The 25,821-nt window shown below is 34.5% G+C and overlaps 1 protein-coding gene and 3 long non-coding RNA genes across 4 annotated transcripts; 3 read left to right on the top strand and 1 right to left on the bottom strand.

Annotated features, from left to right (window-relative positions):
* The first annotated feature begins 1,318 nt into the window (after positions 1-1,318).
* Positions 1,319-6,073, top strand: LOC147381690 (uncharacterized). Its single transcript, XR_015174427.1, has 3 exons — positions 1,319-1,460; positions 4,777-4,856; positions 5,880-6,073. It is a non-coding gene; the product is annotated as an uncharacterized LOC147381690 (long non-coding RNA).
* Positions 6,074-7,371: 1,298 nt separating this feature from the next.
* LOC147381689 (uncharacterized) lies at positions 7,372-8,485 on the top strand. Its single transcript, XR_015174426.1, has 3 exons — positions 7,372-7,470; positions 7,827-7,987; positions 8,333-8,485. It is a non-coding gene; the product is annotated as an uncharacterized LOC147381689 (long non-coding RNA).
* Positions 8,486-21,362: 12,877 nt separating this feature from the next.
* Positions 21,363-25,497, bottom strand: LOC147381687 (uncharacterized). Its single transcript, XR_015174428.1, has 3 exons — positions 25,261-25,497; positions 23,583-23,906; positions 21,363-21,892 (listed from the first exon to the last, which is right to left on the bottom strand). It is a non-coding gene; the product is annotated as an uncharacterized LOC147381687 (long non-coding RNA).
* Positions 21,594-24,389, top strand: LOC147381688 (cell number regulator 2-like). Its single transcript, XM_086430084.1, has 4 exons — positions 21,594-21,735; positions 21,823-21,894; positions 23,647-23,859; positions 24,092-24,389. Exons 1-4 carry the CDS (start codon positions 21,594-21,596, stop codon positions 24,172-24,174), a joined length of 510 nt encoding a protein of 169 aa, XP_086286210.1. The 3' UTR covers positions 24,175-24,389.
* Positions 25,498-25,821: the final 324 nt, after the last annotated feature.

Here is a 25,821-nt window from a genome sequence, read left to right as displayed (position 1 = left end):
TATATATATATATAGGGTCCCGTTCAGCACCCTAAGCTTTACCACACACTTTAACAAACATGTTTTGTCCTCCTACATGAGTTAGAAGTGTTGGAATGGGCTAATTTTTGGTGAGGATGATCTCTATGGTGAGGAGATCATCCTCACCAAAAATCAGCTCATTCCAAAACTTCTAACCCCATCAAAAATGGTTTACAAAAAATGGACGGTCCACGATTTTTCAACTTGTAAACATGGAGCTAAACATTTATGAATGGGCTGATTTTTGGGGAGGATGATCTTCTAATCATAGAGATCATCCTCACCAAAAATCAGTTCATTCCAAAACTTCTAACCCATGTATGACAAAAAAACGTTTGTTAAAGTGTGTGGTAAAGCTTAGGGTGCTGAACATTTCCCATATATATATATATAGGGTCCTGTTCAGCAACAAACATTTTGACAAACATTTTGGCAAAACATTTTTCAAAGCATGGGTTAGAGTTTTGGAATGGGCTGATTTTTGTTGAGGATGATCTCTACGATGAGGAGATCATCCTCACCAAAAATCAGCCCATTCCAAAACTTCTAATTCCATCAAAAATGATTTACAAAAAATGAATGCTCCACGATTTTTCAACTTGTAAACTGGGGCTAGAAGTTTTGGAATGGGCTGATTTTTGGTGAGGATGATCTCCTCACCGTAGAGATCATCCTCACCAAAAATCAGCGCATTCCAAAATCTCTAACCCATGTTTTGAAAAATGTTTTGCCAAAATGTTTGTTGCTGAACGGGACCCATATATATATATAGCAACAAACATTTTGGCAAAACATTTTTCAAAACATGGGTTAGAGATTTTGGAATGGGCTGATTTTTGGTGAGGATGATCTCTACGGTGAGGAGATCATCCTCACCAAAAATCAGCCCATTCCAAAACTTCTAGCCCCAGTTTACAATATGAAAAATTGTGGACCGTCCATTTTTTGTAAACCATTTTTGATGGAGTTAGAAGTTTTGGAATGGGCTGATTTTTGGTGAGGATGATCTCAGCGTAAAACTTCAGCGCAAAACATTTTGGCGCCGTCCAATTTAACGCAAATGAACGGATCAGATTCTATTTCATTTTTTATAAAATAATAAGTTAATTACAGCGTCGTCCCTCATTTTAAGCATATTTAGTGCAACATCCCTCTTCCCTTTCAAACCGATCGAACGACATAAGGTTCTGTTAGACAGAACTGAACCCTTTCTCCTTTGTCGAACCCTCTCATTCTCACTCTCAAGTCTCGACAGTACCTCACTCTCTCACTCTCTCTCTCTCTCTCACTCACTCTCTCACTATCGTTCGAGCTCTCTCATTCTTGCAAACCCTCGCTCGAGCTCTCTTTCGCGAACTCTCTCGGTTTGATCTCGCTCTCGTTCTCACTCTCTCATCATCGCTCGCACGAACGACGAAGACTCCATCTCCCTCGCACAGGTACTCTCTCTCTCTCTCTTGGATTAATTTGAGTTTCAATTTAAGCTATATCTCCTTAGATTAATTTGAGTTTCGATTTGATGAAGACAAAAAATCTGAAATTATTTAGGGTTTTTTATCTTCACTTTGGTAAATTAACAATAGACTGTGAACCTGATTGAATAACAATTTTTGTATTAATTTGAGTTTCTATTCTTTGATTTGAGAATATTTCAACTGTGAAATATTTCACATAAAAAATTTCGATTAGTTGTTGTGTTTCTTGATTTTAATCGAGTGAGCAAGTGAAATTTGTTAGGTTCTCTATTGGTCCCAAGTAACCAACCAATAAGATCACAAACCCACAAACATAAATTTGAATTTAGTTTATCTACCAGACTCATAACTAAAACACATGAGAAATTCATGACATACTGATTTGGAATAGCAGACGTGCACAAAAATAGTAACTATATGAAATTGGCACCCACTATGCCTAATTCCATGTTTACCATCCACACAAATCACATTAACTGTTTTCAACTTATTGAGGATATAAAAATCCCAATCGACAAGGATGAAAGGTGTTGATTGGGATGTTTGAATTGGGATGTTTGAAAGGAATTGAAATGGAGGACTTGGGAGATGGGGTTGGTGGTGATTATATATATATTTGCAGTGTTGGATGGAAGCTTAGAATCAAAGGTAAAGGGTGGTGGTTGTGATTTTTTAATTATAATCAGCATCAATATCTTTGAGAACAAGGATTTTGAGCGATTTATAACGGATTTTAGATATCTAATAGTCTGTCCTATGGCCTATCTAATTGACTGACAAATATTTGGTATCATGGATTTCATTCTGACAAAGAGTAATTATCACTAAGAAGAATCTACCTTTAATGCATTGATTGTGATTTAATGTATCAGTGAAAATATTTTATGGATACAATTGACGTTGACAAGTGTGGGGAAGCGACTATTGGTTAAACTATGGGATTTTCATCAAGAAATCAAGTAGATAGTGGAGAATGTGTTGATTGCGAAAGTCCTACACAAAATGTTGAAAAGTTGAATGTTCCATATCTGGGGATGATCTTCGATTCAATTGAAGAAGCCAAGAAGTATTATGAAGATTACGGGTATCAAGAAGGATTTTCCATTCATGTTCAAACAACTTCTAAGTGTCGACGAGGTTCAAATGAGATAACTGGAATGACATATGTTTGCACACATCAAGGAAAATATAAGGCGAAAGAAAAAGATGTTGAAGAAACAATTGTGAATGAAAGTGCTAATAAGATAAATAGAATAGGTTCTTCAACTGTTAAATGTGTTGTAAAGCAATGATGCGTGTTACACACGATAACAAATGGACCGTAAAATGGAAAGTGTCTGTTTTCGACGATTGCCATAATCACAAGGTAGTCACACCATCGAAGAGAATGGGGATGAGATCAAACCGTTGTATGCCTACAATAGCTAAGGATCTAGTGGAAACATTTAGAAGAGAAAATATTCAAATCACTAAAGTGCCAACCATTCTTGGCGGAGATCTAATTGGTTTTGATGGTAGGGACTGTTACAATCACTTGAGGAATGTTAGGCATAGGGAGTTGGAGGTAGGGGATGCACAGTCAGTATTGAATTATTTCATAACAAAACAGGCTGAAAATCCACAATTCTTTTATGCAATACAATGCGATGATGAGATGAGGGCAACGAATTTCTTTTGGGTGGATGCAAGGTCTAGATTATCGTATGAATATTTTGGTGATGTGATGACATTCGACACGACTTATCGGACAAACAAATATGATATGCCGTTCGCTCCATTTACTGGAGTAAACCACCACTTTCAGTCTATACAATTTGGGTGTGCTCTTCTACAAGATGAGACAGAGACAACTTTCTTATGGTTATTTGAGACTTGGCTCAAGGCTATGGGAGGACGTCATCCAATATCGATGATCGCCGATCAGGATTTGACAATGAGGAATGCGATTGCTAAAGTTTTTCCCAACACACGTCATCGCCTTTGCATTTGGCACATTATGAAAAAGTTTCCTGAGAAGTTGGCTTATAAATACTTTGAATCTTCTGATTTCAAAAGTAAATTGGAGAGGTGTATTTGGTCGACATACACGGGGAAAGAGTTTGAAAAGAATTGGAAGAATTTGATTGTAGAGCATGGATTGGAAGGAAATGAATGGCTTGAGCAATTATTTGATTTGCAGGAGTCTTGGGTGCCTGTGTATAATCGGGGTTTTTTTTTGCTGGCATGAATACTACTGGCCGTAGTGAGAGCATTAATGCATTCTTTGATGAGTTCGTTACATGAAAGACAAATCTAAGAGAATTTGGAGTCAAGTATGAGGAAGCATTGAAAAAACTTGTTACAAATGAGATCGATGAAGATTTTAAATCAGAACACAAGTTTCGATGTGTGAAGTATGATGAGTTACTTCTCAAACATGCTGCGACAGTATATACTAAAAATATGTTTGAGAAACTCAGGGAAGAATGGCTCTAAGTGAATCGACTTAAAGTTGAAAAAATGGGAATCGATGATAGATTTCATACGTATCGAATAACAACTAAGTTTGGTAAGTCCAAGGAGTTGTGTTGAAGTTAAATTTGGATACTTACGAGGGTGCATGTGAATGTAAGAAATTTGAGTTTGTTGGAATAATATGTCGGCATTTTCTAAAGGTGTTTTTTCATTTAGACATTGATAGTATACTATCACACTTCATTCTTGGAAGATGGAGGAAAGGGGCAAACAAATTTAGGGTGATGGATTCAGCAGTAATGATCGATGGGAAAGAACAGCCAATTACATTCAGATTTGGTAATATGTGTCAACAAGCTACTACATTAGCTAGTTTTGCATCGACTTCAATGAAGAGATACGAAATCTTCACGAATACCTTAAATGAACTATCCAAAAAACTTTCTGAAATTCAATGCGATGAAATGTTAGAACATGAAGTTGTAGTTGATACATCCCCAGCTGTAGTTGAAGCCTCACAGTTGTTACTTTTGGACCCAAATGTCTCGCAAACAAGGGTAGGAAGAAAGATGAGAAGGGTAAAGGAAAGATTGCATGTACAGGTAGATTAAAAAATAGTATCGAATTGAGCCAACAAAAAAAGAAACGAAAGTGTACATCATGTAAAACATTGGACACGACAAACGAATATGTCCTATAAATCCATATAAAAAACATACAAGTTTTACAACCCAAGGTAAGTGAAATTATCTTTGTAAGAAAAAATATAACTTTAAAACATTTATTTTTGTTGTACATTCTTATTTATAATTTTCCTTTTTAATAGGTAATGATGATATTCAAGAATTGGGTCAGGACATGGAAAGCGATCATGAGGCATCTCCATTGAGTTAGACACTTGAACAGGTACTTCATCTCTTAGTATATATATATTCTCTTGTCAACTGTTCTATTTGTTTTTTATATAATCTTATAATTGGCTACTGATTAATCTTATATATGACAAACATCGGTAACACCTCTGAGAAACCATGTTAGTCATAATTCATAAGAGTTATTATGCAAGCATATAGAGAACATTGGATGGAGATCAAGGATAGAAAAGTAGCCTGTACTTAAAAGGTTGCTGCAGTACTTATCAAGAAAAAGGAAAAAGAAAAGTATCTCTGTAATAGTTAGAACTATTAGCATATTTTGGATGAAGCAAATAACACAAAGTAGGACCCCTAGTTTGTGTATTCTTTTACAGTTTCTTATATTGTTGTTGGATAACCTTGCAAATTTAATTTGTTAAAAAACCTGAAAATCAGCATCTATTCCTTTTCGCAATTCTTGGGTTTGGCAACTTGTTTTGTCTGAACAATGTTGTTCAGCTCTTCAAAGTCTCAATGATCATCTCATCCAAACTTCAACCGTTTAGCAATTCCTCTGGTGTATCACATTAGGTAACTTTTGTAGGGTTAAGTAGGCATCCGATAAGATGGTTCTCACGTTATGAATGAATGAGCTAAACTCCCAAACAAATGTTGATGTTATCAAAGGTGTTGGCAGAACAGTATGCTGGAATATTGCAATGCTAGGTGTTGTGTACTTTATGTTGGTAGGAGAAGTGGTTTTATTAAATCAATAAATAAAGCCTTTTCCCAAATTTCTTGGTTAACAGTATTAGAACCTGAAACCTTGTTGCAAGTGATTCCATGGCCATTGTAGCACATAATGAAGATGCCAACATTGCTCTGGTCGGACACACGTAATGCTCTAATTATTCTCCGCCCTAGATTTACAAACGTAAATAAATGAGTTGCGTTGCTAGTGTGACACTGGACTCTCTATGTGGTCGACTTGGATGAGTTTGAATGAATTGGCTTGGTACAATACAACTCACTAGCACAAATCTGAGTATAATATCTCTATTTATGGAGTTTGCAGCTATCTCATCAAGGCAACACTGTCGAGTGGCTTATCCTACACAGCTTACACATATGCAGGTGAACTTCCAAGCTGTGCATTTGGATTCAACAGTAATGGCCTGGTAACATCTCTCTGTCTCTCTTTTTTACTTTTTCTTTCTTTTAGCTTACTCATTCCTGCCTGCATTTGTTTTCATTGTCTCTTGTCAGCATATGTTGCCTCTCCTGCATTGGGTCGATTGAACTCCTCATAGGTTGTTCTTGGCATGATTAAATTCAGCCTTTACGTTCAAATTTCTGCTATTGTTACCTTGAACTTTATGAATGGTACATTGTAGGTACTGATATCACTTCATCCATAGAGATTATTTGGTGTCCAAGCTGTTCCGAATATGAATTAAAACCATACTTTAATAATTATTACAGATAATGATTCCATGATTCTCATTGTGCTGGGCTTCTTAGTTTTGTTGCATGAATCATATCCTTCCCAACAAGGATGAGATTAGTCTTTTAGTCATAGCCCTCTCCGGACTCACTGTTCGACGTCTTCTTGGACTCAAGCTGACTCTCGAGAAGACATGTGTCACCCTATGATTGTTTAAAATTACCTTAACTCCAAATTTCATAAATATCCATCCAATTAAACAATTGAGGGAACATTTAAAAAAAATAAAATAAAAATACATTCTACTCTGTCTCGCACCGTCACGGACTGGATTACAACTATTGTTTTTTTTTTCTGCCTTTGGACTACGTGTCTCGATCGCATCGGTTATTTCAATAAATTCAGTCCAAAACTTTTATTGGGCTTTCTAAGTTGAATTGGGCAATGAGATAAAATAATTCGCCTGTTTTGTTTTTTTTTTAAGATTGGAAACCACTATAAAAACACAAATGGTGTGATCTAGTTTCTATGTTTGGATTTTGTTTTTGGGTAGACCATGACAATATGATATGCATGCTAGGGGCAAGTGGACAATGATTCTGTTTTCCGTGATATAGAAACATTTTTTTACACATAAATGGAATGATTTTTTTTTAATCTTGTGGCACCTTCATTTGACGCTCGCAATTGGTCTACCTATCAATAGTTTCCATGAACTACATTTTGAAGTCTTTAACTTGAGAGATGTATATGTATTGATATTTTATCTTGTAATTATATTTCCTTCTCAGATTGATGCTGTGACCTGTTGGACCATTGCTCCTATTTTGGCGGAGATTTTATGTTCACTATCTTCATGGACCTTTTCTCTTGAGTTCTCTTTTGTATTTTTAGCTTCTATTGTAACATCGAACAATTTCAGATTGAAATATACTATGCTGTACATTGTAAATAATCCAACATTTCCAGTGGTAGTACTATTAATTTCTGCTCCTTAACTTTGTTAGCCGTCTGGTCTTTTGGATTTGAAATGGTATTTGTTGCTCGGTTGTCTTAAATTTTTTTTTGCTGAACTTATCACTCCATTTTGTGGGAAATTGTAAATGTGTTTTGGATATAAGTGGATAAAGGAGAACGGATTGACTTCTTTAAAAGTGGATTCTTGATCACCTGAAAAAAGTGACTGAGAAAAGCCTCTCTTTTCAGCTCCGACTTGATATCCGTAATATTCTCTTTCTGCTCACAGATATTTGTCCATGGTGTATGCTTTAGAATGAATTCATGGAAGTTGCTTCCATTACGGGCTGAACCTATTTTCTTTTCATTTGTATGATGGAGATATCATTTCATGCAATTCTTGGCTGACTACTCTATTGGTTAAATGTTTCATTTTCATGGGTTTCATCAATTTTTTGTGGATACATTAGGGATGGAAATCATTTGTTTGATGTTTGAGTTAGATAGCCATATCACCTTTACAAATTACATCCATGATCATGCAGCTACATTGTTTTCTTTACAAATTTCCTTTTAATTTAGCTCTTATTCTGAATTCATTTGTCTGGACTTTGTCTGAAGGAAACTACCTGATAAACTATTTGGCCACAAGAGGACCTGATTTGCAGCCTTTTGTAACTGGATCCCTGATTCAACTCTTTTATCGAGTTACAAAATTTGGATGGTTGGATGATGACAGGTTCAAAGAGGGGGTTAAAGAGTTAATGAGCTTTTTGAGTCAGGTGAAATGACCATTGTGTAGCACTTTTTTTTTATGTATCCTTCATGTTTTATTATATGTTTTGGTGGGTTAGCCCAGTTCCTTCATATCCTATATGTTGTTCCCAATTTCTTTGGTTTTATGTAGTTGTTTTACCATATCATTTATAAGGACGCTCTATTTCTAGGGTAATAATTATGACTTTTAGTTATATTTTATCATCCATGATTGAATATTATGGTTGGTTATTATAATTTCATGCAAGCTGCTTTGGTGAAATTGGTGGCCACAAAGGTGGGCATCAAATTGACATATGTTGCATCGATACAACCAGTGGTTTGACCTGAGTGTTTGGCATATATTGCAGGAGAAGGTTTTGGTTTGGTTAGCAGGGCAGAAGGTGAGGTTGAGAGGGTGAAGGTGGGACGTGTGATTAAGTGAAAAGGGCGTGAAAGTACATTGCATGTGAATGTCAAGCTTGTAAGGGCTGCAATGGTAGCAGAAGCCATCACCTTGTTGTCCACATGCATCACAATTGAATTTGCCATCTGGATAGGTCGGGAAGATGAGGCTAAAAGGGTCTGAACACTGAACAAAAGTTGATGTCCCAAATTATCAACTAACCTTTGCACAACAATCTTCCAATAAGCTGTTAGTCTCATTTTAAGTTCGATCGCTTCCTGTAACAAAGACATCGACGGATGCTCTCTCAGATGACCAACTTCGACTTCTCCAAGCACTTCAAATTTGAACTTTGTCGGTCTGTGAAGCTGCCCATCTTCTCGTGTTTTGGTGATATTGCAAAGTGCAACAGAGCTATCTGCCCATGTTGCAGGTGCTAATGCCGTATGCACCTCACAATCTTGAGAAATGGAATATTGAAAGTGGATTTTTTTTTTCAGATTTCATTACATTGATGTATGTGAACATGATCTAAGGAATTCTTCCAACATGTGATTTATAACTTTGATTTATATAAGTAAATATTTTTTTTTTAAATCTTATTATTCTTCGATATGAGAGTGGATGGGATGGGATGTGAATGGATGGGGATGAGAGTGGATGGGATGGGATGTGAATGGATGGGGATGAGAGTGGATGGGATGTGAACGAGATATGAATATGAATGTGTGATTTTTTTTTGCAGGTATAGGTTGAAGACAAAAGCATTTGGGCATTTGGGCTTTAACACCTTGTAGCTTTGAATCCAACTCTTGCTTTAATCTCTGTTTGTATTGAAAAGCTTACTACTCATGTCCTGTTTTTTTTTTTTTTTTTTGTGGTTGTAATATGCATTAAGCCCTCAGCCCCCACAACTTTTGTGGCACAACTACTGAACCATTTGTCCAACTATTGTCAATATTCATTTTCATCTGAATTTATCATATCTCATACAAAGTACCAAAGGCTAAAAAGTCATTCATGAAAACTATTCAAATAGATGGTCACAAATCCCACTGGCTTTCTATGGGTAGCAAAGTGATGGTGAATGTAACATTGTTACGAACCGTTCAGTGATTCAACTCATTTCTGCCCTACTTTTGGCTTAAAATAGATCTTCTAATCAAGTTTAAAAATAGAAAAGAACTTAACAAGATCAAGTCAGACTTAATAAAATAAGCTAAAGGTAATACAATATATATTCACTCATCAAGATCCAAAATCAATTATTCCCTTAAAAACTACTTCGTTCAAAGAAAATACAGACCCATGAACAAAGACAATAAAAAATAACTATACAAATTACATGCAATTTATTGAATACATTGGATTTTTTCTTCAACTCCACATGCTTCACTTCATCGAATTCTTGCTTCAAGTCATGGAATTGATCCTCTACTTCATGAAATTTTTCTTCAACTATCACGATTACGCCTATCTTTGATAAAGTGTCTTCTGGCTTTCTCGTAAGATGAAAATGATTTGTGACAAGCTGACGGATATCTATCCACAACTGGTGACATTCTTCCCAAGTAGAAAATATACTGATCTTTCTCCCTGCAAAGACAACATAAAATTTGCCCATTTTGATAGCAAACCTGACAAAACAAATTGGTTTCACAAAATTTTAAGAATTATTATAATTATTTCTATAACACTTCAAACGACAATAACATATGGTTCAACACAAACAATAATTACAATAGGGAAGATATATAAGAGCTGCTATATATATCTTCAACTCAAAAAGTCTCAACTATATATCCATGTGAGAATTGTATTCTTGTGAAGTAGTAATAATAAATTCAGATCAAATTATCAAAATCACAAGTATATTCAGGCACATGGTCGAAGAGGATCGGAACTGAAACCTTACCAGTGTGTAGAAGGTTATTAGGCCTTCACCTCCAATCTCAACTCTTGGTTGGTTCACAACAACGGAGGGTCTAAACTCACATCCATTGTTAACTTTCTTGTCCCACAAGTGATTCTAATAGGTAGAGTTCTATTAAAAGGGTCAATAATATCTCCTGTAACTCTACCAATTGCCAAATGATCCCTGATCTCTCTACGCATTGAGGATTAATGAAGTATTGTTAGGATGGTGAGGAAGATGAAGGCATTGAGGCTCTATATATAATGTAGGAACGAATATATCAACTTTGAGGGAAATTTCATTGAATTTGTGAAAAAAATCAGTTGTGATATACAATTGAAGAATGTTCAATTGAACACTGGTTTCATCATACCTGGCTTTGCTTCAGCTATTTCTAACAAACCTTGAAATAGGAAAAGTAATCCAACTTTTCAAAATCAAATATATAAAATAAAAAAAAAAAAACACCATAATTTTGCACGATTAAGGATAAAAAAACATCAAAATCATAAATTTAAGAGTTTTAGTTCAGATAATACATGTAGATCATCAATAGAATCAACCAAGAAAATATAAATCCTCAAATTGATAAAGAAATCAATGTGTATCAAATGCATTAACAAACGACGTGGATCACTGTGAGAACAGATGCATCAAATAAACCCCAAATAACAATCAAAACCGTAATCTCTCACTAATAAGTGATTCGTCTCAGTACAAGTATGGATTCGTAGAATTAGTTTACCAAAGTGAATGAGAAATCGGAATATACAATTAGAATGAGAAATCGGAATAAAAAATTCTCAAATCAGAATTTAAAAAATCAGAAATTTTTATACTAGGCCTGCTCACGAGATTAAAATTAAGAAACACAACAACAAATCCTTATAATTTTTTATGTGAAATATTTCACAAATGAAATATTCTCAAATCAGATAAAAAAAGTCCTAAATTCAAATTTATGAGTCTGGTAGATAAACTAAATTCAAATTTATGTTTGTGGGTTTGTGATCTTGTTAGTTAATTACTTGAGACCAATAGAGGACCTAAAAAATTTCACTTGCTCACTCAATTAAAATCAAGAAACACAACAACTAATCGGAATTTTTTATGTGAAATATTTCACAGATGAAATATTCTCAAATCAAAGAACAGAAACTCAAATTAATACCTAAATTGTTATTCAATCAGGTTCATAGTCTATATTGTTAATTTACCAAAGTGAAGATATAAAAAAAAGCCCTAAATAATTTCGGATTTTTTGTCTTCATCAAATCGAAACTCAAATTAATCCAAGGAGATAAAGCTTAAATCGAAACTCAAATTAATCCAAGAGAGAGAGAGAGTACCTGTGCGAGGAGATGGAGTCTTCGTCGTTCGTGCGAGCGATGATGAGAGAGTGAGAACGAGAGCGAGATCAAACCGAGAGAGTTGCGAAAGAGAGCTCGAGCGAGGGTTTGCGAGAATGACAGAGCTCGAACGAGAGTGACAAAGTGAGTAAGAGAGAGAGGAGAGTGAGAGAGTGAGATAGAGAGAGAGAGAGAGAGACTCGAGAGTGAGAATGAGAGAGGGTTCGACAGAGGAGAAATGAACAGAACCCTCGTTCGATCGGTTTGAAAGGGAAGAGGGATGTCGCACTAAATAAGCTTAAAATGAGGGACGGCACTATAATTAACGTATAATTTTATAAAACAGTGAAATAGAATCTGATCCGTTCATTTGCGTTAAATCGGACGGCTTTAAAATGTTTGCCAAAATGTTTGTCAAAATGTTTTGCGTCGAACGCTTCCCTATATATATATATATGGGTCCCGTTCGGCGCCTCTCTCTTTAACATACGCTTTAACAAACAGATTCAAACCGTTGGATATGATGGTTACAGACGCTTGAGATTGAAAGTTGAGGTCAAGTTATAACTTAACCGATATTTGCAGAGTTGTCCTTTATCTTTATAATAATTAGTGCTACCTCCCTGTCCTCGATTAAAACTCGATCAAAAACTTAAAGACAGAGAGTTATGTCGAACCCTCTCTCACTCTTTCATTCTCTTTCGCTCTCAACTCTCAACTCACAAACTGATTGTTCAACTCAAGTGTTCTCTGTAATTCACATTAGTCTTTAAAAATTTTCTGTGGGTGGTAAAAAGAAAGGTCCATTAACCCATCTCTTTAAACAAGGAACAAGTGTTAGAAGGGGAAATGAGTATTTATTTTCCCAGCTAGGCTACTGTAACCTTAGTTTCCTCTTCTGATGGTTGGTTTACTTAACTATTTCATTCTTCAACCTCTCCTCTCCTCGAAACCTTTTTCGATATGCTCCCACATTCAAGTTCACACCCAAAGGAACAAAACAAACAGAAGACTGAAAATTGAACTTTGTACATAGAAAACTAGCTAAAATTCATTTAAACTAAATTGAAAGTGAACATGGTCTGAAAGTTACTTAACATCCATATATTTTTATTTTAAAAATAAAATTTTCATAAAAAAGAACTTTAACATCCATATTACAAGCAGAAGAATTAATAGCTTATTTCAAATATTGGGTTTTGCTATAAAAATCTAAAAGAGTCTAATTCAACCTTCTTTTACATGCATGATGGACTCCTCCATCTACATCTAAAGTACCAGACACACTACTTCTTCGCCTTCGTCTAAGAGTACGAGAAGATCCCACGCTAAAACCCTCGTTCGTGCGAGGGAGATGGAGTTGCAGCTAGGCGAGGGCGAGAGAGAATGAAAGAGAGTGAGAGAAAGAGGATTTTATCGAGAGTGTTTCAGGCGAGAGCGAGATAGAATGAGAGAGTGATCGATCGGATTTCAGTGAGAGAGAGGGTTCGACAGAACTCTCTGTCATTAAGTTTCGATCGGGTTTTAATTGAGGACAGGGAGGCAACACTAATTATTGTAAAGATGAAGATGGCTCTGTAAATATTGGTTAAGTTATAACTTAACCTCAACTTTCAATTTCAAGCGTCTCTAATTGAATCCGTTTGTTAAAGCATATGTTAAAGAGAGAGACGCCGAAAGGGACGCTATATATATATTTCATTCAACACCCTACGCTTTAACCTGCACTTTCCCTACATATTTTGTTCTACATGGGTTAAAAGTTTTGGAATAGGCTGATTTTTTGTGAGGAGATGATTCTCACAAAAAATCAGCTCATTCCAAAACTTCTAACCCCATAAAAAATGGTTTACAAAAAATGGACGGTCCACTATTTTTCAACTTGTAAACATGGGACTAGAAATTTTGGAATGGGCTGATTTTTGGTGAGGAGGATCTTTTAATTGTAGAGATCATCTCACCAAAAATCAGCCCATTCCAAAACTTCTAACCCATGTAGGACAAAACACGTTTGTTAAAACGTAGGGTAAAGTGTAGGGTGTTGAACATTTCCCATATATATATATATATATTGTTCCCACTCGGCACCCAACCATTTACCCAACAATTTGTCCAATTTTTTTTGTCTTACATGGGTTAGAAGTCTTGGAATGGGCTGATTTTTGGTGAGAATGATCTCTATGGTGAGGAATTATCCTTATAAAAAATCAGCCCATTTCAAAACTTCTAACCCCATGTTTACAAGTTGAAAAATCGTGGACCGTCCATTTTTTATATACCATTTGTGACAGGGTTAGAAGTTTTGGAATGAGCTGATTTTTGGTGAGGACATCCTCACCAAAAGTCAGCCCATTCCAAAACTTCTATCCCATGTAAGACAAAACATGTTGGGTAAATTGTTAGGTAAATGGTTGGATGCCAAACGGAACCTATATATATATATATATATAGAAATGTTCAACACCAACAATTTACCCAACAATTTACCCAACAATTTGCCCAACATGTTTTGTCTTACATGAGTTAGAAGTTTTGGAATGGGCTGATTTTTGGTGAGGATGATCTTTACAGTTAGAAGATCATCCTTACCAAAAATCAGCCTATTCCAAAACTTATAGCCCCATGTTTACAAGTTGAAAAATCATGAACAGTCCATTTTTTGTAAACCATTTGTGATGGGGTTAGAAGTTTTGGAATGGGCTAATTTTTGGTGAGGATGATCTCCTCACCAAAAATCATTATATTCCAAAACTTCTAACCCATGTAGGACAAAACATGTTGGGCAAATTGTTGGGTAAATGGTTGGGTGCTGAATCCATATATATATATATATATATATATATATATATATATATAGGGTAGCGTTTAATGCAAACTTTTTAGCAAACTTTTTGGCAATATATTTTTCAAAACATGAGTTAGAGGTATTGGAATGGGCTGATTTTTGGTGAGGATGATCTCTACGGTGAGGAGTTCATCATCACCAAAAATCAGCCTATTCCAAAACTTCTAACCTCATCAAAAACAGTTTACAAAAAATGGACGGTCCACAATTTTTCAGCTTGTAAACATGGGTTAGAAGTTTTGGAATGGGCTGATTTTTGGTGAAGATGATCTCCTCACCGTAGTGATCATCCTCACCAAAAATCATCCCATTCCAAAACCTCTAACTCATGTTTTGAAAAATGTTTTGCCAAAAAGTTGTCCATTGAACGCCCCCCATATATATATAGGGTCCGTTCAACAACAAACATTTTGGCAAAACATTTTTCAAAACATGGGTTAGAGATTTTGGAATGGGCTGATTTTTGGTGAGGATGATCTCTACGGTGAGAAGATCATCCTCACCAAAAATCATCCCATTCCAAAACTTCTAGCCCCATATTTACAAGTTGAAAAATCGTGAACCGTCCATTTTTTGTAAACCAATTTTGATGGGTTAGAAGTTTTGGAATGAGCTGATTTTTGGAGATGATGATCGCCTCACCGTAGAGATCATCCTTACCAAAAATCAGCCCATTCCAAAACCTCTAACCCATATTTTGAAAAATGTTTTGCCAAAATGTTTGTCAAAATGTTTGTTGCTGATTATTTCCCATATATATATATATATGGGAAATGTTCAGCACCCTAAGTTTTACCACACACTTTAACAAACGTTTTTTGTCCTACATGGGTTAGAAATTTTGGAATGGGCTGATTTTTGGTGAGTATGATCTCTATGATTAGAAGATCATCCTCCCCAAAAATCAGCCCATTCCGAAATGTTTAGCCCCATGTTTACATGTTGAAAAATCGTAGACCATCCATTTTTTGTAAACCATTTTTGATGGGGTTAGAAGTTTTGGAATGAGCTGATTTTTGGTGAGGATGATCTCCTCACCATAGAGATCATCCTCACCAAAAATCATCCCATTCCAAAACTTCTAGCCCCATATTTACAAGTTGAAAAATCGTGAACCGTCCATTTTTTGTAAACCAATTTTGATGGGTTAGAAGTTTTGGAATGAGCTGATTTTTGGAGATGATGATCGCCTCACCGTAGAGATCATCCTTACCAAAAATCAGCCCATTCCAAAACCTCTAACCCATATTTTGAAAAATGTTTTGCCAAAATGTTTGTCAAAATGTTTGTTGCTGATTATTTCCCATATATATATATATATGGGAAATGTTCAGCACCCTAAGTTTTACCACACACTTTAACAAACGTTTTTTGTCCTACATGGGTTAGAAATTTTGGAATGGGCTGATTTTTGGTGAGTATGATCTCTATGATTAGAAGATCATCCTCCCCAAAAATCAGCCCATTCCGAAATGTTTAGCCCCATGTTTACATGTTGAAAAATCGTAGACCATCCATTTTTTGTAAACCATTTTTGATGGGGTTAGAAGTTTTGGAATGAGCTGATTTTTGGTGAGGATGATCTCCTCACCATAGAGATCATCCTCACCAAAAATAAGCCCATTCCAAAACTTCTAACCCATGTAAGACAAAACACGTTTGTTAAGGTGTGTGGTAAAGCTTAGGGTGCTGAACGGGACCCTATATATATATATATATGGATTAGGATCCGTATACACATAAAGCTACTCATAAAGCTACAACGTGTTATGCCTTATATGGGCAAAAATATTTGTAATGGGCTGATTTTTTCTGAGAATTATTTCTATGGTGAGGAGATCATCCTTGTCAAAAATCAGCCCATTATGAAATTTCTAACCCCATGTTTACAAGTTGAAAATTTTTAGACCGTCTTATTTTTGTAAATCACTTTTGATGGGGTTAGAAGTTTTGGAATTGAATGATTTTTTGCAAGGATGATCCCCTCACCACGAAGATCATCCTCACAAAAAATCAGTTTATTTCGAACCTTTTTAACCATATAAGACAAAAATGTTGTAGCTTTATGTATCTACAGAACTCGACCCTATATATATATATATATATGGGAAATGTTCAGCACCCAACCATTTACCCAACCATTTGCCCAACCATTTTTGTCTTACATGAATTAAAAGTTTTGGAATGGACTGATTTTTAATGAGAATGATCTCTATGGTGAGGAGATCATCCTCACCAAAAATCAGCCCATTCCAAAACTTCTAACCCATGTAAGACAAAAATGGTTGGGCAAATTGTTGGGTTAATGGTTGGGTGCCGAACGGGACTTTATATATATATATGGGGCGATTCAAGTGATTTACAAATTATTGACAAAAATTGGTAAAAAATCGATGGTCCACATTCTAAATCACTTTTAATGAGGTTAGAAGTTTCAAATTGGACTGATTTTTTTTTTCCGAATGATCTTCCCATCATAGAGATCATCCTCACAAAAAATCAGTTCAATCTGAAATTTCTAAATCATATTTTAAAAATTTATTAATGTTACATTGTTTTTACATATGTTTTCTCATATGTCTCTTGAACCTGACCCATATATATATATACATACATGTTCAAGGGCCATATGAGAAAACTTTCGTTTATCAAAATAAGGGTTAGATGTTTTGGATTGAGCTGATGTTTTGCAAGGATGGTCACTATGATGAGAAGATCATCCTCACAAAAAATCAGCTCAATCAGAAACTACTAAATCCATCAAAAGTGATTTACAAATTAGTGATAAAAAGTGGTAAAAAATCGACGGTCCACATTCTAAATCACTTTTAATGGGGTTAGAAGTTTCAGATTGGGCTGATTTTTTTTTGGATGATCTTCCCATCATAGAGATCATCCTCACAAAAAATCAGCTCAATCCAAAATTTCTAACCCATATTTTAAAATTTTATTAAAAACGAAAGTTTTCTCATATATATATATATATATATATATATGGGAAATGTTCAGCAACAAACATTTTGACAAACATTTTGGCAAAACATTTTTCAAAATATGGGTTAGAGGTTTTGGAATGGGCTGATTTTTGGTGAGGATGATCTCTACGGTGAGGAGATCATCATCACCAAAAATCAGCCCATTCCAAAACCTCTTACCCATCAAAAATGGCTTACAAAAAATGGACGGTCGACGATTTCCCAACTTGTAAACATGGGGTTAGAAGTTTTGGAATGGGCTGATTTTTGATGAGGATGATCTCCTCACCATAGAGATCATGCTCATCAAAAATCAGCCCATTCCAAAATCTCTAACCCCATGTTTTGAAAAATGTTTTGCCAAAATGTTTTGCCAAAATGTTTGTTGCTGAAAGGGACCCTATATATATATATATATATATGGGAAATGTTCAGCACCCAACCATTTACCCAACCATTTGCCCAACCATTTTTGTCTTACATGAATTAAAAGTTTTGGAATGGACTGATTTTTAATGAGAATGATCTCTATGGTGAGGAGATCATCCTCACCAAAAATCAGCCCATTCCAAAACTTCTAACCCATGTAAGACAAAAATGGTTGGGCAAATTGTTGGGTTAATGGTTGGGTGCCGAACGGGACTTTATATATATATATGGGGCGATTCAAGTGATTTACAAATTATTGACAAAAATTGGTAAAAAATCGATGGTCCACATTCTAAATCACTTTTAATGAGGTTAGAAGTTTCAAATTGGACTGATTTTTTTTTTCCGAATGATCTTCCCATCATAGAGATCATCCTCACAAAAAATCAGTTCAATCTGAAATTTCTAAATCATATTTTAAAAATTTATTAATGTTACATTGTTTTTACATATGTTTTCTCATATGTCTCTTGAACCTGACCCATATATATATATACATACATGTTCAAGGGCCATATGAGAAAACTTTCGTTTATCAAAATAAGGGTTAGATGTTTTGGATTGAGCTGATGTTTTGCAAGGATGGTCACTATGATGAGAAGATCATCCTCACAAAAAATCAGCTCAATCAGAAACTACTAAATCCATCAAAAGTGATTTACAAATTAGTGATAAAAAGTGGTAAAAAATCGACGGTCCACATTCTAAATCACTTTTAATGGGGTTAGAAGTTTCAGATTGGGCTGATTTTTTTTTGGATGATCTTCCCATCATAGAGATCATCCTCACAAAAAATCAGCTCAATCCAAAATTTCTAACCCATATTTTAAAATTTTATTAAAAACGAAAGTTTTCTCATATATATATATATATATATATATATGGGAAATGTTCAGCAACAAACATTTTGACAAACATTTTGGCAAAACATTTTTCAAAATATGGGTTAGAGGTTTTGGAATGGGCTGATTTTTGGTGAGGATGATCTCTACGGTGAGGAGATCATCATCACCAAAAATCAGCCCATTCCAAAACCTCTTACCCATCAAAAATGGCTTACAAAAAATGGACGGTCGACGATTTCCCAACTTGTAAACATGGGGTTAGAAGTTTTGGAATGGGCTGATTTTTGATGAGGATGATCTCCTCACCATAGAGATCATGCTCATCAAAAATCAGCCCATTCCAAAATCTCTAACCCCATGTTTTGAAAAATGTTTTGCCAAAATGTTTTGCCAAAATGTTTGTTGCTGAAAGGGACCCTATATATATATATATATGGGTCAGGTTCAAGGGCCATATGAGAAAACATATGAGAAAACTTTCGTTTTTAATAAAATTTTAAAATATGGGTTAGAAATTTTGGATTGAGCTGATTTTTTGTGAGGATGATCTCTATGATGGGAAGATCATCCAAAAAAAAAATCAGCCCAATCTGAAACTTCTAACCCCATTAAAAGTGATTTAGAATGTGGACCGTCGATTTTTTATCACTTTTTATCACTAATTTGTAAATCACTTTTGATGGATTTAGAAGTTTCTGATTGAGCTGATTTTTTATGAGGATGATCTTCTCATCATAATGAAAATCTTCGCAAAAAATTAGTTCAATCCAAAACCTCTAACCCATATTTTAAAATTTTATTAAAAACGAAAGTTTTCTCATATATATATATATATGGGGGCAGTTCGAGGGCCATATGTAAAAACAATGGTTTTTCAAAAATATGAGTTAGAGGTTTTGGATTGAGCTGATTTTTTGCGAGGATGGTCACTATGATGAGAAGATCATCCTCACAAAAAATCAGCTCAATCGAATACTTCTAAATCCATCAAAAGTGATTTACAAATTATTGACAAAAATTGATAAAAAATCGACGGTCCACATTCTAAATCACTTTTAATGGGGTTAGAAGTTTCAGATTGGACTGATTTTTTTTCTGGATGATCTTCCCATCATAGAGATCATCCTTACAAAAAATCAGCTCAATTCAAAACTTCTAACCCATATTTTGAAAATTTATTAATGTTACATTGTTTTTACATATGTTTTTTCATATAGCCCTTGATCCTAACCCATATATATATATATATAGGGAACGGAGCAAGGGACATATGAAAAAACATATGTAAAAACAATGTAACATTAATAAATTTTCAAAATATGGGTTAGAAGTTTGGGATTGAGCTGATTTTTTGTAAGGATGATCTTCTCATCATAATGAAAATCTTCGCAAAAAATTAGTTCAATCCAAAACCTCTAACCCATATTTTGAAAAACCATTGTTTTAACATATGTTTTTACATATGGCTCATGAACCGCCCATATATATATATATATATATATATATAATATATATATATATATATGGTGGTGGGATCACTATCCAAAGTTTTATCCAACCACTTTTGTAAATTGGGATTAGAATTTTTTGAATGAGCTGATTTTTGGTAATGATGATCTTTATGGTGAGGAAATCATCCATTTCCAAAACTTCTAACCCTTTCAAAGTGGTTTACAAAAAATGGACGGTCCACAATACTTCAACTTATAAATTGGGGTTAAAAGTTTTGGAGATCATCCTCACCAAAACTCAGTCCAATCCAAAGCTTCCCTAATTTACAAAAAGCATTGGATGGTTAAATAGAATTATGCTTGATTATTTAACTTGTAACTATCTTCGATAGCATAACTACTAAAAAGGGTGGGGTCCCTTCAACCACAACTAACCCATTAAAAAAAAAAGTTGGATGAGGCATATGCAAGAACCATAGATTTTTTTCCCTCGGGATATACATGCAACCTCAGTGAGTTTTTGAGTTATTATGTCATATTGAGTTAGAAATTCAGCACTCTAAAAAAACTCACTTACTTTATCAACTTTGTTACTCAATATCGTGAAGTGTATTTTTTTTTCATCCAGATCATTTTCACCCAGGGTAGAGGAATAAAACCCTTCTCCCACACCTCAATACATACCATATTAACCATATTTCAAGGAACTAAAGCCTAGAACATCTCTTTTTCAAAATTTCCTTGAAATGTGGCAATTTTATTTTTTTAGGCCGCATGTCAAATGGCTGCGGTGCCGTGAGAACAAAAGTTAAGTCTGAGAAACATAGTTTAGATATTAGAATTATAACCACCAATTCTTGAAGAGTGCTCATAATATGATATCATTTTTAGTGCACATCCCCTGGCGTGTTTGGTCACAGCCCAACAAACATTTTGCCCGCTACCCATAGAGTTAATTTTTTATCACATCGACAATCCAACAACATTAGCCATTTAGATTTCATGAAAAATTTTATATTCAAAAAATATGTATATATTAAAACATTATTATTTTTCAAACTTGATCCAAGGTATTGAAAATGGATACCCAAATTTAAAAATAAAATTCAACTATAAAAAATAACTATTTTATTTATTTATTTATTTATTTTAAGTTTATATAATTTTGTCTTTTAAAAAAAAAAAAAAAAAAAATCTTTGGGTGGGAGAGAGAAACGGGCGTCGGCGTTACGCCAAAAAAGAGGTCATATTTTCAAACTTCATTCTGAAATAAGCGTGTCAAAAGATAAGATGTTGTGATGTGTCGACTTCTAAACAACATCCTATTGTTCTCCTATTTAATTCAACTTTTCTTACATTTCTTCTCTGCAACAGCACTCATCAACACATCTCTCTCTCTCTCTCTCTCTCTGAAAACATGAGTGATGATCAGAAGCACCCATCATCAACTCCACCCAAAGCACCACCATACCAAGCAAAAGGCATCCCAGTGAATTCCACAGATCAAATTCAAGCTTGGTCCACCACCCTCTGCGGTTGTTTCGAAGATGTTCCCAACTGTATCTCTCTCTCTCTCTGTCTCTCTCTGTCTCTCTCTCTCTCTCTCTCTCTCTCTCTCTCTACTAAGTAAAAGCTTGCTTTTGCAGGTTTGCTAACATGCTGTTGCCCATGCGTTACTTTTGGTCAGATCGCAGAGATTGTGGATAGAGGATCATCCTGTAAGTAATAAAGAATGAAAGAAAATTTATATTTTCACTCCAACTTTTTTATCACACACCAAACTAGGGATTTAATTTGAGGAAATTCCGGTTTGGGTACACTGTTCATTTTAGATCGTTCCCAAATATGTTTTTATCAAAGTGACGAATTTTTAAAGAACTGCTATTAGCACCTCAACTTGTACATATTACACATCAATTTTCATTAATTTCTCATCACCCCAACCCAACTTAAGCTTAAAACAAATTACTCACACATGGTTTGGCTCAAATAATTATCTCAACATTACAAAACAAATTATAACACTCCAAAAAAAATTAATGGTTTAGCAGTATGATTAACCTTATGTAAAATTCTAAATCCAAAAATAATAGAAATCTACCAAGTAAAAACAAGAGAGCTTCTATTGGCACCCCAACTTTTATTTATTCTCAATCATTTCCCTAGAGATATTTCTCAAAACGTGTGTAACTATATGACCAAATTAAATCCCGGTATCGATACACTGATCATTTTAATTCTCAAAACTTTTTTTTTCGGGGAATTCGACGATTTTATAATCAACAAATTCGTTGATATGGAGAAATCGTTGGTGAATATCAACGAATTCATTGATTATAAACGTGACGAATTCACTAAAACAACATGTTTTGGGAATTAAAATGAAAAATGTACTAGACTCAGAATTTCGTCATATTCAACACACGAAATGAAGATTCACCCATTCACTTATTTTCATTATTTTTAATTGGGGTGTAATAAATTGGGGTACCAATAGCAGCTCTATGATTTTACTTGGGAGATTTTTTTTTCCAAAACGTGCATAACTTTTGCAACAAAAAAAAAAAATTATTCTTGTATATTGTTCGTTTTAATTCCCAAAACATGTTTTCGAGCGAGTTTCTGGTAGGTATTCTAATTTAAAGTGGTGATCTCACTGATAAAAAAGTGACAAACTCGTTGGTAAATTTAAAGAACAAATGTTCTTGATTTTAGAGTGACAATCTCACTAATAAAAGGTGATGAGCTCACCGATAAATATAAAGTTAAATATCCTTATTTTTGAATGGCAAGATTACTGGAATTATCAATGATTTCATCACTTTTTATCAACGAGATCGTCACTTTAAATTAGAATACCTACTGGTGAAATTGCTCAAAAATATGTTTTGGGAATTAAAGTGAATAGTGCACTAGACTAGGGGTTATGCAAGAGAACCATCCTTGGATTAATTGATGTGTCCATATATATATATATATAGGGAAATGTTCAGCAACAAACATTTTGGCAAAACATTTTTCAAAACATGGGTTAGAGGTTTTGGAATGAGCTGATTTTTGGTGAGGATGATCTCTACGGTTAGGAGATCATCATCACCAAAAATCAGCCCATTCCAAAACTTCTAACCCCATCAAAAATGGTTTACAGAAAATGGACGGTTCACGATTTTTCAACTTGTAAATTGGTGTTAGAAGTTTTGGAATGAGCTGATTTTTGGTGAGGATGATCTCCTCACCGTAGAGATCATCCTCACCAAAAATCAGCCCATTCCAAAACCTCTAACCCATGTTTTGAAAAATGTTTTGCCAAAATGTTTGTTGCTGAACGGGACCCATATATATATACATATATATCTTATTTGGTGTGTTATAATAAAAAATTGCATGGTAAAAGAATATTTCTTACTTTTATTCAAATTAAAATACTATAATTAAGAGTGTAAGGCTGATTTTTTGATATATGGGTGTAGCCTGTGGAGTAAGCGGAGCCCTTTACGCACTTATCGCCGTTGTGACGGGCTGCTCTTGCATGTACTCGTGCTTCTATCGAGCAAAACTAAGGAAGCAATATCTCTTGAAGAAGAGCCCCTGTGGCGATTGCCTTGTTCACTGTTTTTGCGAGCAGTGTGCCTTATGTCAAGAGTATAGAGAGCTCAAAGGCCGTGGGTTCAACATGTCCATAGGTATTTTCGTACTATGCATGTTTGGGGAAGCTTGGGTTAAGTCAATCCTGAAAGAAATTTATTAAATTATCATCCAAATCTTTTATAAAGATTTGGGGTTGGCTGAAAAAATCTTGTTCCAACAACTTAATATTTGTATCTAGAGCCATATCTTCTTCTATGTATTGCAACTACAACCAATATATGTATTTGTGTCAAATGGATTTCTAATATTGACTATTTTATTGTGCAGGATGGCATGCCAATATGGAAAGACAAAATTATGGAGTCACAATGGCTCCGACTGTCCAGGAAAGTATGAACCGTCAGGAGTGATGATGGCTCCGTTTAATGTCGACAATGGTATGAGTTGTTAGTAATGGATCGAGGTTTGTTGTTAATTGTGTATGTATAGTCTGTGATGGTTATATATAATCCTAGGTATTGATCTCTATTACCTATATAAGAGGTACATAAAATGTATTTTATTTTAAACTCTTGTCTATGTTTGCAAAATAAATGTGGGAAATCAAGCTTGTTTACATAAATAATCACTGTCGAGAAAAAAGAGTTTGATGCAAGATTCTCGCATAAGAAAAATTATATACGCGAAGGATGCAGAAGCTGACACATCCTTTGATACTCAAATTAGCTATTCGAATTAAACTTAAAAATAAATTAAGGGACACATCCAAATATACATTAGAGTTGAATAAGAAAGTATGATTGAAAACCATGAAAAAAGTATCAAATCTAATGCTAGAAATCACCGAACAAGTTGAATGTTTAATTAATTATGTATAGATCCATAAAGATTTGTATAGAGAGTTAACAGAATCAGAAAAGCATTCCACAAGAGACCAGATCGACGAAAGACGTAAAGCGTTTATTGCCTATTAATACAACCAATTTGTGACTTTTGCCGATATGTTAATCTATCCGTGATTCACAAAGCTACTTAATGCGAGGGGATCAGGTTGGACTAGTACTAAATTAGCACTAACCCAATAATAAATATACTAGACATGAACCCAAACAGGATTGTATCGTGGAAATGATCTTAATTTTGAACCCCATCTAATGTAATATTCGTTATTCCATACACAATTTAACTAATAATAATAATATATCTTCAAACACATGATCAAATACATAAATATTTGTTTGGGATATTGTTGATCCAAAATTAAACTGATAAATTATCAAATCAGGCCCTTAGCAGATCAGGTCCTTATTGGAATCCAAATCCTTCATCCAGATCTAAAGTTATCGGATTAGAATGGATGTGCTTTTTGTTAGATTTTAAACATACAAAATCTTATTCACATAACTATTATTCTATAATTCCCAAAGATCAAGAATCATTCATATATCTCAAGAAAACTATTCATGATCCTAAGAATCAAAGTTCAGGATGCTTACTTCGTGTCAAAAGTCCAATCGATGATCCAAGATTATGTTGGAGGTGTGCCTTTCACAATCCACATGCCAATGAACCGATGTGCGCAAATCCTCAATCATATTCTTTAATTTTCAGACTCACATTCTCTTTCTTCTCTATGTTGAATCGACTAGAGTTATAGTGATTGATGGAGATCATTACAATTCATAACCCTATAAAATATGTTGTGCTTCTCTTTCTCTTATTATTATTATGGAGGTGCCAAGCCATTTAAATAGATGGAGATAAAGGATTTAGATATTCCCTTTTAATAGAATGCTTATCCATCAAGATTTCCTACTAAAATTTAGAGAGTGTATTTCTAATTCTAATTGTATTGAGAATTATCATTTATTATTAACGTCTTTAATATATAGAATTTTTATGCAAATAAATTACTAAAAATATGTAGATTAATGGAGCATGCAATTATTGGGTTCTAATACTTTTTGATCAAATCCTATCAATTTGCATCCACAATCATACTATGTTTTATGATCAGAAGTACGTAGCTATCAATACATAACCAAATGATGGTTACG

This window comes from Akebia trifoliata, unplaced genomic scaffold, assembly GCF_017979445.1.
Source record: "Akebia trifoliata isolate Shusen 1 unplaced genomic scaffold, ASM1797944v1 Contig00298, whole genome shotgun sequence".
Taxonomy (NCBI): domain Eukaryota; kingdom Viridiplantae; phylum Streptophyta; class Magnoliopsida; order Ranunculales; family Lardizabalaceae; genus Akebia; species Akebia trifoliata.
This window is presented reverse-complemented; position numbering and strand designations above follow the sequence as displayed.

What these genes read in the sequence shown, in the direction of transcription:
- LOC147381688 (XM_086430084.1), top strand. Translation starts at nt 21,594, where the DNA reads ATGAGTGATGATCAGAAGCACCCATCATCAACTCCACCCAAAGCACCA. An exon ending in TTTCGAAGATGTTCCCAACT is followed by an intron (nt 21,736 to 21,822) that starts GTATCTCTCTCT and finishes TTGCTTTTGCAG; the next exon opens with GTTTGCTAACATGCTGTTGC. An exon ending in TGTGGATAGAGGATCATCCT is followed by an intron (nt 21,895 to 23,646) that starts GTAAGTAATAAA and finishes ATATGGGTGTAG; the next exon opens with CCTGTGGAGTAAGCGGAGCC.